The 17,271-nt window shown below is 47.8% G+C and overlaps 1 protein-coding gene across 3 annotated transcripts in view; it reads left to right on the top strand.

Moving 5' to 3' along the window:
• rasal2 (RAS protein activator like 2) overlaps window positions 1–17,271 on the top strand; it is a 162,737-nt gene that overhangs the window by 133,235 nt on the left and 12,231 nt on the right. The window contains exons 13-17 of one of the 3 annotated variants that reach the window (XM_056293999.1): window positions 2,925–3,097; window positions 4,029–4,959; window positions 5,091–5,222; window positions 9,840–10,042; window positions 10,254–10,341. In XM_056293999.1, coding sequence (XP_056149974.1) covers window positions 2,925–3,097; window positions 4,029–4,959; window positions 5,091–5,222; window positions 9,840–10,042; window positions 10,254–10,341 — 1,527 coding nt within the window. Of the gene's footprint in view, window positions 1–2,903; window positions 3,098–4,028; window positions 4,960–5,090; window positions 5,223–9,839; window positions 10,043–10,253; window positions 10,342–17,271 lie in introns of all 3 variants that reach the window. The other 2 variants (XM_056293997.1, XM_056294000.1) reach the window with 2 other exon arrangements.

Below are 17,271 nucleotides of genomic sequence, written 5' to 3'. Positions count from 1 at the left end.
ACTCCACCAACACACCAACCACCAACACACTGGACCGAGACTCAGTATGGGCAGATAGGTTCTGTTGGACAGGGAAAGACAGATTTTGTTGGACAGAGAAAGATGGGTTCTGTTGGACAGGGAAAGATGGGTTCACTTGGACAGAGAACGACGGGTCCAGAGAGAGGTGGTTCACACGCTGATCGTTTTAAGGAAGGAGGATTTGGGGAATCCACCGAGAACAGAATGTGAAATGCGGTCAGTAAGAAAGAGAATCGGCATGATTTATGTCACGGTTATTAAAGCAGCGGTTCCGAAGTGCTCCGGTTTATTATCACATGTAAAATAATTCTCTAGAGAACGAATCAGAACCACACGACACTGAAGAAGGAGAATGAAAACATAGACAGGACGATAGACTCATCGTTTTGCCTCTACAGGGTTCCCACACATTCTGGAAAACCTGTAGACGGGCTTTCCAGGCATAGAAAACACCTGTAGATGATGACGTTGATCAAGTGTCCTGAAAAAGTCACGGAAGTCCTGGAGCGTTGTAGCGTTGGCTTGTGGAGTCGTGTACAGGTGGTGTTTGTCTCCACATGCGTCACGTTCAGTGACTTCCTGGTCGCTGGGCGAGCACAGCACAGAGCAGTTGTGTCAACCTCAAATGGTGCATACAAAGAATGAATAAGACAGGAAGGAGATAAGAAATATAAAGGATCAGGGGCACCCAGGTAGCGTAACGGTCTATGCCGTTGCCTACCAACACAGGGATCGGCGGTTCGAATCCCCATGTTACCTCCGGCTTTGTCGGGTGTCCTTACAGACACAATTGGCCGTGTCTGTGGGTGGGAAGCCGGATGTGGGTGTGTGTCCTGGTCGCTGCACTAGTCCCTCTTCTGGTCGGTTGGGGCGCCTGTTCGGGGGTGGAACTGGGGGGAATAGCGTGATCCTCCCATGCGCTGCATCCCCCTGGCCAAACTCCTCACTGTCAGGTGAAAAGAAGCAGCTGGTGACTCCACATGTATCGGAGTAGATGTGGTGGAGACCGGGACGGCTCGGAAGAGTGGGGTAATTGGCCGGATACAATTGGGGAGAAGGGGGGGAGGGTAAATAAATAAATAAAATAAAACACATTTGCAGCTATGGGCGGCACGGTGGTGCAGCGGTTAGCATGGTCACCTCACAGCAAGAAGGTCCTGTGTTCGAGCCCCGGGGTAGTCCAACCTTGGGGGTGGTCCCAGGTCGTCCTCTGTGTGGAGTTTGCATGTTCTCCCCGTGTCTGCGTGGGTTTCCGCCGGGTGCTCCGGTTTCCTCCCACAGTCCAAAGACATGTAGGACTCGGCCATACTACATTGTCCCTGGGTGTGTGTGGGTGGGCCCTGTGATGGCCTGGTGTCCTGTCCAGGGTGTCTCCCCGCCTGGCGCCCAATGACTGCTGGGATAGGCTCCAGCAGGAAAGAGGAAAACCCAGTGAGAGTACAAGCTCTTAAGATGTGACCAATCAAACGCAAAAACAAAGTTTCAAAACATTTACAGACCAACTGCTATGTCCTGAGTTTTAGATCAGCACTTTCTTGTAACCACTACCTGGATCTCATTCCAGGGGCTCCTAAGTATTTAGGTCGCTAAGTAATGTCATCACTGTCTCATGATAGTCTGTCTGGTTTATGAAGATAGTGCACCAATCTTTGTCCACCGGAAGGATGACGATGTTATTGTCCTTACTCAGAGTCGTGGGTGCATTCCTCTCGTCTCTGGTGATGTTTGACGGCGGCAGCTTTGCGTTTTGCCAAGGCAGGTTGAAACTTTCATCCACAGTTGCTCCGCTTCCAGGTCCATGATGTGGTTCATACAGGTGGTTGATTCCATGGCTGTAATTAGTGCCACTAGTGGGACTTGCCTCGGCATGACGGCAAAATTCAGCCCCATACCAAGGATCAGGTTGGAAGAGATACTACGTCTGAGGTGTGGTAGCAGAATAGGTTGGAGGAGATACTGCATCTGAGGTGTGGTAGCAGATCAGGTCGGAAGAGATACTGTGTCTGAGGTGTAGCAGAGCGGGTTGGAGGAGATACTGCGTCTGAGGTGTGGTAGCAGATCAGGTTGGAGGAGATACTGCGTCTGAGATGTGGTAGCAGATCAGGTTGGAGGAGATACTGCGTCTGAGGTGTGGTAGCAGATCAGGTTGGAGGAGATACTGTGTCTGAGATGTGGTAGCAGATCAGGTTGGAGGAGATACTGCGTCTGAGGTGTGGTAGCAGATCAGGTTGGAGGAGATACTGCATCTGAGGTGTGGTAGCAGATCAGGTTGGAGGAGATACTGCATCTGAGATGTGGTAGCAGATCAGGTTGGAGGAGATACTGCATCTGAGGTGTGGTAGCAGATCAGGTTGGAGGAGATACTGCGTCTGAGGTGTGGTAGCAGATCAGGTTGGAGGAGATACTGCGTCTGAGGTGTGGTAGCAGATCAGGTTGGAGGAGATACTGCATCTGAGGTGTGGTAGCAGATCAGGTTGGAAGAGATACTGCATCTGAGGAGGTTTTCATTGACAGGAAGGAGCTCTACACCAGTGTTCCCAATTCAAATCAAACATTTAACCCTGTTCTTCAGAGCATGACCCTTACCCCACACCCCATCCCCGCCCTGCATGGCTCTGCTGTGATGTGGAACATCTTCTCTTCTAGTAGATAGAAGCATGTTTTGTTTGGTTCTGTTCATCTCCATTAAGTTTTCCTTTGTTTTCTCCTCGTTCACCCCGCCCCCCAATTTCCCTCTCTTCTTTTCCTCTTCCAATGCACTCTGTTGCCATGGTCACTCTGCCCTGCCACCAATGCATTCTGGTGCTTCGCCCACCCTACCACCCCTCTGCCTGAAAACACACACACACACACACACACACACACACACATTGGCAACCCAGGGTGAAAACTCCTTCCTGCAGGCCACTGTGGCCAAGCTGGGGCCCCTGCCACGGATCCTGGGCGACATCACCCTCTCCCTGACCAGCCCCGCCCACAGCCAGAGGCTCCGCCCACAAGACCACAGCTCTGCCCACAACATCAGCGGCAGCCTGTCATCAGGGCTGCACCGCATCTTTGAAGACCCTGCAGACAGGTAGACAGACAGACAGACAGGCAGGCAGATGGTTAGACAGGCAGATAAAAGTTAACATACGCACAACAAAAAGTTAAGAAGCTCCAGATATGTGTGTGTCACAACACGTTGAACAGACAGATTGAGGACATGTATTCCTAGCAGCAGAGAGATGAGAGATTAAAATGCCCGTTCACCTGGTTCCGATGTGAGAACACTCGACTCTCCTGAGAGTCTAAACTGAGACACAGCAGTGAAATGTTACATCACGACGCTGTCACACACAGCAACATCACAACGTTCAGACAGAGCAAGAGAAAAATGTAAAACCAAACTTTCAAGACGGACCATCATCGACTCACTAATATTTACCATCATTTCAACTGTCATATATTTTGTGACGTATAAAAGGTGGAATTCAGTTTCTCTATTTTTCTTTTTAAAAGATCTTCCCCTAGTTCAGCTTCTCTCGGCCGATCTTTTTTTCTCCAACGCTCATGATGTCAATAGACACTCATTTACATACAGCCAATCAAATCAAATCAACAAATGATTAAACTCCACCCGCCTTTACCACCAACCCTTACTTGTACTTGTCACTCAAAGGTATGCTCATGAATATTAATGAGGACTAGGTCACGCCCTCTCATTTGTTGAGACAGTTGAGAACAGTTATGAAGATATAAAAACACCATGTTAGTCATTTACAAATCAAAACATGTTGCTGAATGTTTTGTTGTGCTGTCTTCAAGGCTTTTAGCCGAGAAAAGTTGGATCTGATTATTGATTTCGGTCCGACTTTAAAACACATGAAGCAGTTGCATGTGTGATAGTGAAAGAATTTAGACAAAAGCAGTGATGATTTAAACAAGAATCTGCAACCAGTAACTGAATGTGGTTTTTCTTATTATAATGGTGATGACATTATGTATGTTGTCCGCTGACCTCACAGCGATAGGCGGAGCCTCAGGTCCCCAGACGGTTACCTGAGAGAACAGTGTCCCCCGCTGGGCCAGCAGCACGCCTCCGGCCACAGCATGAACGTCTCTGACCAGGAAGAGCGCAATGGCCTCCTGCCCAACGGGCGCAGCGTCTCCTTGGTCGACCTGCAGGACCCTCACACTCTTCAGGGCTCTCCACCACACCACGAGGCCCCACCTAGGCTCAGTCGGGTGGGCTCCCAAGCCTCCATCGGACACCCTCAGTCCCAGAACCAGACCAACCCGCTCACCCCCCAGCCCCATCTCCACCAGGCCAAGGCCCCGCTGAGGGACAGCCTGCCCCAGAGTGTCCCCCAGGTCCGCCGGCCACTGCCCCCAAGCCTAAGCCAGCAGCGCAGTCTGCAGCCGCTTTCCTTCCAGAACCCCGTCTATCACCTCAGTAACCCTGCTCACGCTGCTCGCTCCGCCCAGTCCCTGGGCCAGGACTCCAGCTCAGAGAACCTGAGCACTGAGAGCTCACACAACAGCCACAGCAATGATGATGAGCTGAGCGGGGTTGGCAGCCAGGTGGGGGTTAAAGGTCGCGTGGCATCCAGCAGCAGCCTGGACGAGTCAGGTGGCAGGCGGAGCGCGTTCAGTGAGGAGTGTTCTACACCACGCCGCCATGCACTCGCAGAGCACACCCCCCTCACGGCAGTGGCCGTCCCCCGGCAAAGCACTGCCACAGGGACCGCCCACATCGTCAAGGTGGAGCAGCAGAGCCGGGCAGGGGGTGGAGCCAGGACACCGCGCTCTCTGCCCCACAGTGCCTCCATCAGGAGCAGCAGCAGCATCAACACTGAGCCCATGCCCACCGTCGGCCATGCCAGCCGTCAGCACTCTACTTGCTCTGTGGAGAGCCCAGGACCTGCCCCAAGGAGCACCGCTAAGCCACCACAACAGGTACTGTGGCACACACACACATACACACACACACACACACACACGCACACACACACACACACACACACACACACACAAAAATGCTCTCTTCTTCATGTGTCATGTTTCTGCTGGCACACGGGTCCCTTCAGGTCCAGTCCCCGGTGGAGACCATCACCATGTCCCCTGTAGAGAGGACAGCCGCGTGGGTGCTTAACAATAGTCAGTACGAGGAGGAGGAGGCAGCAGAGAGGAGCCGTGAGGAAGGAAAGAACACAGAGAAGGTGAAGAATTAAAATAAAAGCATTCACTTATTTTTTGTTTCAAGTTGTGGATTCTGAACGAAGAGGTCATGAAGCAGAAGTTAGCGGCTAAGCTAAAGTGTTGAATGTTCACAGGGCTTGCTAGTTCGTAATTTGTGATATTGGGCTATTCAAAAAAACTGACTTTACTTGACTTGAGCCAAATGATGTGTGGATTATACGGTTCTACACACACCCTCCAGCCAATCAGAGACCAGTACAGACAGACAGACAGGTAGTTCATTAGCCACACAACCAAGGCCAGTGGAATTTGTTTTTGGTACAGTATGTTAAAACTCTGCAGCACAACATAGTATAGTGATACAACACCAGAACACATTACACACAACCACATACAGTTAGGTGACTGGAGAGCAGGAGAAGAGGTTTGGATAATGGATGGATGGGTTGTATGCACGCCAGTGGTGTGTGAGGAGGGACTATAGGGAGGAATTCAGAGTCCTGGTAGCTTGGGGGAAAAACTGATTGTGAAGCGTTAAGTCTTAGTGGACAGTGACCTGTAGCGCCTCCCTGAGGGAAGGAGCTGGAACAGGTGATGAGCAGGATGTGAGGGGTCGCAGATGATCTTTTTTGCTCACTTTACAGTCTGGTTAGTATGTAGAGATTCAATTGAGGGTGAGTGGGTTGCCTATGAGTTTGGATGCATTGTTGACAATCCGCTGCAGTTTTTTCCTTGTTTGACTGTCCGTGCTGTCCTACCATACTGTAATAGAAGATGTTATGATGGACTGGATAATGACTGAGTAGAACACACTGTAATAGAAGATGTTATGATGGACTGGATAATGGCTGAGTAGAACATACTGTAATAGAAGATGTTATGATGGACTGGATAATGGCTGAATAGAACATACTGTAATAGAAGATGTTATGATGGACTGGATAATGACTGAGTAGAACACACTGTAATAGAAGATGTTATGATGGACTGGATAATGGCTGAGTAGAACACACTGTAATAGAAGATGTTATGATGGACTGGATAATGGCTGAGTAGACCATACTGTAATAGAAGATGTTATGATGGACTGGATAATGGCTGAATAGAACATACTGTAATAGAAGATGTTATGATGGACTGGATAATGGCTGAGTAGAACATACTGTAATAGAAGATGTTATGATGGACTGGATAATGGCTGAGTAGAACATACTGTAATAGAAGTTGTTATGATGGACTGGATAATGGCTGAATAGAACACACTGTAATAGAAGATGTTATGATGGACTGGATAATGGCTGAGTAGAACATACTGTAATAGAAGATGTTATGATGGACTGGATAATGGCTGAGTAGAACATACTGTAATAGAAGATGTTATGATGGACTGGATAATGGCTGAGTAGAACATACTGTAATAGAAGATGTTATGATGGACTGGATAATGGCTGAGTAGAACATACTGTAATAGAAGATGTTATGATGGACTGGATAATGGCTGAATAGAACATACTGTAATAGAAGATGTTATGATGGACTGGATAATGGCTGAGTAGAACATACTGTAATAGAAGATGTTATGATGGACTGGATAATGGCTGAGTAGAACATACTGTAATAGAAGATGTTATGATGGACTGGATAATGGCTGAGTAGAACATACTGTAATAGAAGATGTTATGATGGACTGGATAATGGCTGAGTAGAACATACTGTAATAGAAGATGTTATGATGGACTGGATAATGGCTGAGTAGAACATACTGTAATAGAAGATGTTATGATGGACTGGATAATGGCTGAGTAGAACACACTGTAATCGAAGATGTTATGATGGACTGGATAATGGCTGAGTAGAACATACTGTAATAGAAGATGTTATGATGGATTGGATAATGGCTGAGTAGAACATACTGTAATAGAAGATGTTATGATGGACTGGATAATGGCTGAGTAGAACATACTGTAATAGAAGATGTTATGATGGACTGGATAATGGCTGAATAGAACACACTGTAATAGAAGATGTTATGATGGACTGGATAATGGCTGAGTAGAACATACTGTAATAGAAGATGTTATGATGGTCTGGATAATGGCTGAATAGAACACACTGTAATAGAAGTTGTTATGATGGACTGGATAATGGCTGAATAGAACACACTGTAATAGAAGATGTTATGATGGACTCCATGATGGCTGAGTAGAACACACTGTAATAGAAGATGTTATGATGGACTGGATAATGGCTGAGTAGAACATACTGTAATAGAAGATGTTATGATGGACTGGATAATTGCTGAGTAGAACATACTGTAATAGAAGATGTTATGATGGACTCCATGATGGCCGAGTAGAACACACTGTAATAGAAGATGTTATGATGGACTGGATAATTGCTGAGTAGAACATACTGTAATAGAAGATGTTATGATGGACTCCATGATGGCTGAGTAGAACACACTGTAATAGAAGATGTTATGATGGACTGGATAATGACTGAGTAGAACACACTGTAATAGAAGATGTTATGATGGACTCCATGATGGCTGAGTAGAACATACTGTAATAGAAGAGGTTATGATGGACTGGATAATGGCTGAGTAGAACATACTGTAATAGAAGATGTTATGATGGACTGGATAATGGCTGAGTAGAACATACTGTAATAGAAGAGGTTATGATGGACTGGATAATGGCTGAGTAGAACATACTGTAATAGAAGATGTTATGATGGACTGGATAATGGCTGAGTAGAACAGAACACGCAGTTGGTGCTTGATCCGGTATTTTTTGAGCTGCCTGAAGAAGTAAAACCGTTGTTGAGCTTTTGCAATGATGCATTCAGTGTTTAATTTTCCACCTCAGGTTATTGCTGATGTATGTTCCAAAGAATTTAAAAGAGTGGTGATGGGATCTCCTTCTTTTTGTGTGGGTATTTTGGGATTCAGCATGCATCGGAAGGCAGTAATGAGTTCCTGGGTTTTGGCTGTATTAAGCAGAAGGTCATTGTTTGTGCACCAAGTTGGTCTACTGCAGTACGGTACTGGGTGTTATCATTGTTAGAGATGAGGCCTACAATGCTTGTGTCATCTGCGTATTTTATCTTTTTCACAGCACCATCTGTGGATGTAAAGCGGGTGATGTAAATTGAGAGGAGCCAGGGGGAGAGAACGCAGCCTGCATGGTATAAAAAATAATATTTGAAACACCCCAATTGCATCCGGCCAATTACCCCACTCTTCCGAGCCGCTCCGGTCGCTGCTCTACCTCTTCTGCTGATCCGGGGAGGGCTGCAGACTACCACATGCCTCCTCTGATACATGTGGAGTCACCAGCCGCTTTTCACCTGACAGTGAGGAGTTTCACCAGGGGGACGTAGTACATGGGAGGATCACGCTATTCCCCCCCCCCCCGAACAGGCGCCCCGACCGACAGAGGAAGCGCTAGTGCAGTGACCAGGACACATACCCACATCCGGCTTCCCACCCAGAGACAATTGTGTCTGCAGGGACACCCGACCAAGCTGGAGGTGTCATGGGGATTCGAACAGGCGATCCCTGTGTTGGTAGGCAACGGAATAGACCACTACGCTACCCAGATGCCAGGCAGTGTGTTCAAACGGACACAGCTGAAACCGCTGGACTTTCCATTTGGAACTAAAAGACGTCTTTACAGCATAGGATGTTCCATGTTGGTGTTGACCTCTGACTGGGTGTAGTTTGGGTAATCTGAGATTGTGTCAGATTTAACATGTCGTCTACATCCATCCATCCATTATCCAGACCGCTTATCCTGCTCTCAGGGTGGCGCGGATGCTGGAGCCTCCCAGCAGTCACTGGGCGGCAGGCGGGGAGACACCCTGGACAGGCCGCCAGGCCATCAAAGGCAAAAAGTCTGTTAAAGTTTTCTTCTGGCCATCTTCCTTCTGAAGCCCTTTAGAATAGAAAGTGTCAGGCGTTTCGCTCAGTGGTACTAGGGAAGGGATGGCAGCGCAAGAATTGAGTTTGGACCTCCATTTAGGTTACCTCGCCAAACAGCAGGCCCGTTCTTCAACACAGCCGAATAAATCATGATAAATTGAACTTTTATCTTGACCCTGTGCTGAACTTTAAAGTTATAATCCTGAATACTCGAATATCTAATCCACGAATATTAAACCTGCACATTTCAGCAGGATGTGATGTGAATGGTGTTGTCTGATAAGAATTAGCCAGGAACTATGACAGGGTGCATAGTGTTTCCATCTTCATCATAGCAGCCAGATGAGGAAGAAGAAGGCAGGTAGTGTTGAGTGTGCAGAAGAAGTGAACGTGTTGTGTGTAACCAGCAGATATGACATATGACACAACAAGCTGGTAGAAGACCTTCACCAACGCATATTACTACATCAATAAGTACCAACACATAGTATTACATCAATAAGTACAACTCAGGTTCCAGCAGGTTCTTCGGTGTGTTTCTGACACAACAGGCCTGCTGACTCTCATTCATTTGGGATGGAGCTCAGACACCACCCACCTCACCTCCACCTACATAGGACACACACTGTTAAAACTGAAACTACAATCTTGAGGATTGTAACTTCAACACTGACATCTCAATGAAGGAATCATTAACCCCCCCCCCCCCCTCCAGTATGAACAGGAGATCTCCAAGCTGAAGGAGCGTCTCCGCGTGTCAGGGAGACGTTTGGAGGAGTATGAGCGGCGCCTCCTGGTTCAGGAGCAGCAGATGCAGAAGCTCCTGTTGGAGTATAAGTCTCGTCTGGAGGACAGTGAGGAGCGTCTCCGACGGCAGCAGGAGGAGAAAGACAGCCAGATGAAGAGCATTATCTGCAGGTACAGCCCCGCCCCTCCAAGACGACCTTGGACTGGAAACTAAGCACATGGTGCATGTTTTGGGGTTCCTGTATTGATTTGGCCTGTTCGGAGGTGGGACGGTATTATTACTCTTGAGAACTTGAATCTCATCGGCAAAAAACTGATCTGTTGGTCTTACCTTAAATGTGTGCGTGTGTGTGTGTGTGTGTGTGTGTGTGTGTGTGTGCAGGCTGATGGCTGTGGAGGAGGAGTTGAAGCGAGACCATGCTGAGATGCAGGCCGTCATTGATGCAAAGCAGAAGATCATTGATGCCCAGGTAAACCAACAACATGTTTACTTCCTGTTTCCAGAGACCCCAGCTGCTGCAGCATGAGCACGCCAGTGCTAACAGAGCTGCTGCTAACCGTGTGCTGTGGCTCAGCGGCGGCGGCCAGATGTCCAGAATAAATCAGGACCTCCAGATGATAGTTGGTTACCTGAAGAAGTGACCAGTAGAGTAAACTAACCTACTAGAAACATACCGTTAAACTGTAATGACACCACATAAACATCCATGAGTCTTCCTGTCCCTGTCAGTCCTGATGTTTGAACCAAACTGGTCTATTTCCAGTCAGGTTTAATGGGTTCATGTCGTCTGCGTGTGAGAATTAAAGTGGCATCAGGTAACTTGGGATTTTGGCAGCATTTTGGCTGAACCGCAGCAGCAGGACCAGCCCTGCACATGGCTGGACTGCAGCAGCGGAGCCAGCCCTGCATATGGCTGGTCTGCAGCACCAGGGCCAGCTGGACCACAGCAGCAGGACCAGCTGGACCGCAGCACATGGCTGGTCCGCAGCAGCAGGACCAGCCCTTCACACGGCTGGTCCGTAGCAGCAGGGCCAGCTGGACTGCAGCAGCGGGGCCAGCCCTGCACAGCCCTGCACATGGCTGGTCTGCAGCACCAGGTCCAGCTGGTCCGCAGCAGCAGGACCAGCTGGACCGCAGCAGCAGGACCAGCCCTGCACATGGCTGGTCCGCAGCAGCAGGACCAGCCCTGCACATGGCTGGACTGCAGCAGCGGAGCCAGCCCTGCATATGGCTGGTCTGCAGCACCAGGGCCAGCTGGTCCGCAGCAGCAGGACCAGCCCTTCACACGGCTGGTCCGTAGCAGCAGGGCCAGCTGGACTGCAGCAGCGGGGCCAGCCCTGCACAGCCCTGCACATGGCTGGACTGCAGCAGTGGGGCCAGCTGGCCCGTAGCAGCAGGGCCAGCTGGACTGCAGCAGCGGGGCCAGCCCTGCACAGCCCTGCACATGGCTGGACCGCAGCAGCGGGGCCAGCCCTGCACATGCAGTTGTCCGTACGGGGGAACCTGAATGATTGATTGGGTTTCACCATTGGTCGGACGGCGGAGTTGGAGTTCCCCTTCTGGCCGTTGCTCTTTCAAAATGAATCTGTGTGAACAGTTTTCCATCATGTCATCAGCTGTTCACAGAAGCCCTGTCAAAACGGTCGCTTCTTACACGTAGTCACGCGGCAACAGCTCTTTGATAAACGTCGCGGTCCAGCCATGTAGTGGATTTTAACCTGGTCTTGTTTCATCAACTGTCACAAAGACAGCTGAGGGGACTACCAAGACACATCCGTTGATTTACAAGCTGCATGTCAAACAGCTGTCATGGAGGAGGGCGAGCTGTGTTCACAGACGGGGTAGCGTCTGTACTTACACATGTGCCGTACATTAATCCCTGTGTTTCGCGGGAGGTTTGGCAGCAGAATGAAAACAAGACGTTTAGAGAACCGACCTGAATGGAGACGGCATCATTCTCCCAAAGCCGCCATACCACGACACCAACGTGGGTTTCAGTGTGTTGAAGCAGAACAGTTACCTGGTGCCGCTTTGAATCTTTCATCAAAGACGAACCAGGTTTCTCTCAGAGGTGCTGAACGAAAAACCCTTCCCCTCTAACGCCTCCTACAGACCGTGTGATTTCAGCAGTCCTATAAGTTTTATTACAGCCACATTGTGTGATGTGGATCTAATAAACTTGGGTACGACATCAAGTGTGATGTGTGTAGACTATACAATGATAACACTACTGAATCACATCATGTGTGATGTGTGTAGACTATACGATGATAACACTACTGAATCACATCATGTGTGATGTGTGTAGACTATACGATGATAACACTACTGAATCACATCATGTGTGGTGTGTGTAGACTATACAATGATAACACTACTGAATCACATCATGTGTGGTGTGTGTAGACTATACGATGATAACACTACTGAATCACATCATGTGTGGTGTGTGTAGACTATACGATGACAACACTACTGAATCACATCATGTGTGATGTGTGTAGACTGTACCATGATAACACTACTGAATCACATCAAGTGTGATGTGTGTAGACTGTACCATGATAACACTACTGAATCACATCAAGTGTGATGTGTGTAGACTGTACGATGATAACACTACTGAATCACATCAAGTGTGATGTGTGTAGACTATACAATGATAACACTACTGAATCACATCATGTGTGATGTGTGTAGACTGTACGATGACAACACTACTGAATCACATCATGTGTGATGTGTGTAGACTGTACGATGACAACACTACTGAATCACATCATGTGTGATGTGTGTAGACTGTACCATGATAACACTACTGAATAACATCATGTGTGATGTGTGTAGACTGTACGATGATAACACTACTGAATCACATCAAGTGTGATGTGTGTAGACTGTACGACGATAACACTACTGAATCACATCATGTGTGATGTGTGTAGACTGTACGACGATAACACTACTGAATCACATCATGTGTGATGTGTGTAGACTCTACAATGACAACACTACTGAATCACATCATGTGTGATGTGTGAAGACTGTACGATGACAACACTACTGAATCACATCATGTGTGATGTGTGTAGACTGTACCATGATAACACTACTGAATCACATCATGTGTGATGTGTGTAGACTGTACGATGATAACACTACTGAATCACATCAAGTGTGATGTGTGTAGACTGTACGACGATAACACTACTGAATCACATCATGTGTGATGTGTGTAGACTGTACGACGATAACACTACTGAATCACATCATGTGTGATGTGTGTAGACTCTACAATGACAACACTACTGAATCACATCATGTGTGATGTGTGTAGACTGTACGATGACAACACTACTGAATCACATCATGTGTGATGTGTGTAGACTGTACGATGATAACACTACTGAATCACATCAAGTGTGATGTGTGTAGACTGTACGATGATAACACTACTGAATCACATCATGTGTGATGTGTGTAGACTGTACGATGACAACACTACTGAATCACATCATGTGTGATGTGTGTAGACTGTACAATGACAACACTACTGAATCACATCATGTGTGATGTGTGTAGACTGTACGATGACAACACTACTGAATCACATCATGTGTGATGTGTGTAGACTATACGATGACAACACTACTGAATCACATCATGTGTGATGTGTGAAGACTGTACGATGATAACACTACTGAATCACATCATGTGTGATGTGTGTAGACTGTACGATGACAACACTACTGAATCAAATCATGTGTGATGTGTGTAGACTGTACGATGACAACACTACTGAATCACATCATGTGTGATGTGTGTAGACTGTACGATGACAACACTACTGAATCACATCATGTGTGATGTGTGAAGACTGTACGATGACAACACTACTGAATCACATCATGTGTGATGTGTGTAGACTGTACGACGATAACACTACTGAATCACATCATGTGTGATGTGTGTAGACTGTACGACGATAACACTACTGAATCACATCATGTGTGATGTGTGTAGACTGTACGATGACAACACTACTGAATCACATCATGTGTGATGTGTGTAGACTGTACGATGACAACACTACTGAATCACATCATGTGTGATGTGTGTAGACTGTACGATGACAACACTACTGAATCACATCATGTGTGATGTGTGTAGACTGTACGATGACAACACTACTGAATCACATCATGTGTGATGTGTGTAGACTATACGATGACAACACTACTAAATCACAGGCTACAACACAAGTCCATAAAAACACCATCAGCGTGTGTGCCCCACCAGCGTGCATCATCAGTCTACACCGCTAGTAGAGCAACATGACGCCAAGCAGGAATCCAGTCCTTTCCGTGGTCGCCGCAGCTCGTTTTGTTGAATCCGTGGCATTTGGCTCACAGATGCTGGTAGTGTGTGTTTGTGTTTGGCGGCAGCACAGATGCTGTGTGGCGTTGATCAGTGCGTCACGTCGTGCTGCATTTCTATTGGTTGGTTAGTAGACGTAGGTCCTAGCAGCAGTCACATGGTGAGACGGTCGTCCTACATTTCTGACACTGTCAGACTTTTGTCCCAGCTTATCTTCGGTCACAAGACCGTAATAATGGCTGTCTCCGAAACTGTCTCACAGTGAACCTGTCTCACAGTGAACCTGTCTCACAGTGAACCTGTCTCACAGTAAACCTGTCTCACAGTGAACCTGTCTCACAGTGCGGCGTAGGACCACCGTTTTGGAGCCACAACCAAAGATGTCGCCACATGTAGTCACCTTTCATCTGAGACGGCCCAAATCACACAGTCTGTAGGAGGCTTAAACAGCTAGAACGTGCTAGCTGTGTTTCACCTGGCCATGTAAATCTACCTGCTAGTTGGATGTTAAGTGGATGGAGGTGTCCAATCAAACACCAGACAAACCTCTGTGATTGGACAAGACTCGGCTAACTTCCTATGCAGGTTCCCACGGTGATGTTCCTAGTGGCATTCTGGGTATTTGAGTCAACCGCTTGTTGCCTGCCAATTCAAAGTGATTTAACGCTGAGCTGGAGTCAGATCCACCAGCCAGATGTGACCCGTGCTGTGATGCTCCCAGGCTCCAAACTCACGACGGCCAATGAAAAAACCAACACCTGACTGGAGCTGAGCTTTTCCCTGTGCTGATCTGTGTTGTCAGACTTCTTAAAGCTGCCCTTGTTACATTAAATACTTGGGCGGGAATAAGAACAAAATACATTTTTTTTATTTTTTTAATTTATTTCTGATTTTTTCCCTTTTTTCTCCCAATTTAGTGGCCAATTGATCCCTATTTTAATTCAAACACCCACCCTCGTATTGCATGCGTTCGCCAACTGCATCTCTCCGGCCGGCAGTCTCGAAGGAAAGCGCCTCCCCACTTTCGTGACAAGGCGAATCCAAGCCGAACCACTGTTTTTCCGACACACACAGAGACGCATTCACATGACGAACACAAGCCGACTCCGCCCCCCTCCCGAAGACAGCGTTGCCAATGATTGCTGCTTCATCGAGTCCGGCCATAGTCGGATCTGACGAGACCGGGGCGCGAACCCCAGTCCCCAGTGGGCAACTGCATCGACACCAAGCCGATGCTTAGACCGCTACGCCACCGCGGACCCCTGAACAAAATACATTTGTTTGGGCGTCCGGGTGGCGTGGCGGTCTATTCCGTTGGCTACCAACATGGGATCGCTGGTTCGAATCCCCGTGTTGCCTCCGGCTTGGTCAGGCATCCCTACAGACACAATTGGCCGTGTCTGCGAGGGGGAAGCCGGATGTGGGTACATGTCCTGGTCGCTGCACTAGCGCCTCCTCTGGTCGATGAAGGCGCCTGTTCGGGGGGGAGGGGGAACTGGGGGGAATAGCGTGATCCTCCCATGCGCTACGTCCCCCTGGTGAAACTCCTCACTGTCAGGTGAGAAGAAGTGGCTGGTGACTCCACATGTAGAAGGAGACATGTGGTAGTCTGCAGCCCTCCCCGGATCAGCAGAGGGGGTGGAGCAGCGACTGGGATGGCTTGGAGAGCGGGGCAATTGGCCAAGTACAAGTGGGGAGAAAAAAAAAAGGGGGGCCCCCCCCCAAAAAAACAAAATCCATCTGTTTCCTCTCTGAGAACTGTGGTCTGGTTGTAACGCGGCTCTCTGGCCCATTGATGTATTTCTTTATGGCTGAATTCCAGGTCAATAGAGGATCTGACGTAAATCCATCAGGCAAGTAAATATAGCCAACATCACCCCCTCACCCCCCCCTCACCCCACCCCCACCTCCTCTTCTTCGCTGGTTTTGGAAAACGGAACGCACTGAACAACAAGTGCAGCCACACTCCACATGCAAAGACTGCTGGGAAAAACCAAGAGCCAAATAACATACACACCGTAGACTCACCAACCGCCTGAGTAACGTACTGATGAACGAGGTACATGAAGCTGATAAGTGAAAAACTATTATTACCCTATTATTACCCACAGGCATTCGGTTTTCAACTAATCAGAAACTCCCAGCGAAGTCACGCGACTTCCTCCCTTCTGTGGTGTGTTGACGTGACAGAGTAGTTTGTAGAAGAGATGGTCTACATGGTAGAAAGGACAGGAGGTCAGCCGGGGTTCTCATCTGTTCCGGAAAACCTGGAACTTTCTAGACTGGTTTTGCATTCATGGGAAAAACCTGCAGAATGAAAGTTAATCAGGTGTCCTGGAAGTATCGTTGAGGACATGGAAATGGTAAAGTTATTGGATAGCCAGGATGAAGTCTGGGTGGGAACAGTGGGAACCCTGGACCTACAGACAGTCTCTCCTCCCTGATATTTACAGCAGGACAGGAGCTCAGCCGACATATTGACACCCAGAGAGGATGTAATTTTAAAAATCACTACACGTACATATATAATATATATACTGTATATATATATATATATATACAGTATATATATACTGTATATAACACATTCCACTATATCTGCTCCTCCTGAGCGGCTCTCCCAGATGTGTGTGTTGTGTGTTGCGCTCCCTGCTGGTTATATTTCTGTTGGCTGCTTGTCACCCCCCCCACCCCCCCACAAGTATACCTGGCTGCAGCCTCCAGAAGGGGGCAGCGTTTTTGTTTTGTTTTTGCTGCCCGTTTATAATCCAACCATTTGTTTTTCCTGTGGCTTCTGCCAGGATGCTGTGCTCAGAACGTGTGGAGTTGGTGGTCTTGGTTACTTCCTGCATAGCTATAGATTCTGTATCTTTGTTTGTGTTTGTGATCCCAGAAGTGAGCCCACCAAATAAAACACCTTTTCTTTTTTCAACTTCTCCAACAAACGCCTGAATTTCACACTCAGTGAAATTGTGCTTCTTCTTCTTCGAGGTTCTTTTCACTGTCATGCCTGATAACTTGT

Source organism: Lampris incognitus, chromosome 14 (genome assembly GCF_029633865.1).
Source record: "Lampris incognitus isolate fLamInc1 chromosome 14, fLamInc1.hap2, whole genome shotgun sequence".
NCBI lineage: Eukaryota > Metazoa > Chordata > Actinopteri > Lampriformes > Lampridae > Lampris > Lampris incognitus.
The sequence above is the reverse complement of the archived record's forward strand: the minus strand, read 5'-3'. Positions and strand labels throughout refer to the sequence as shown.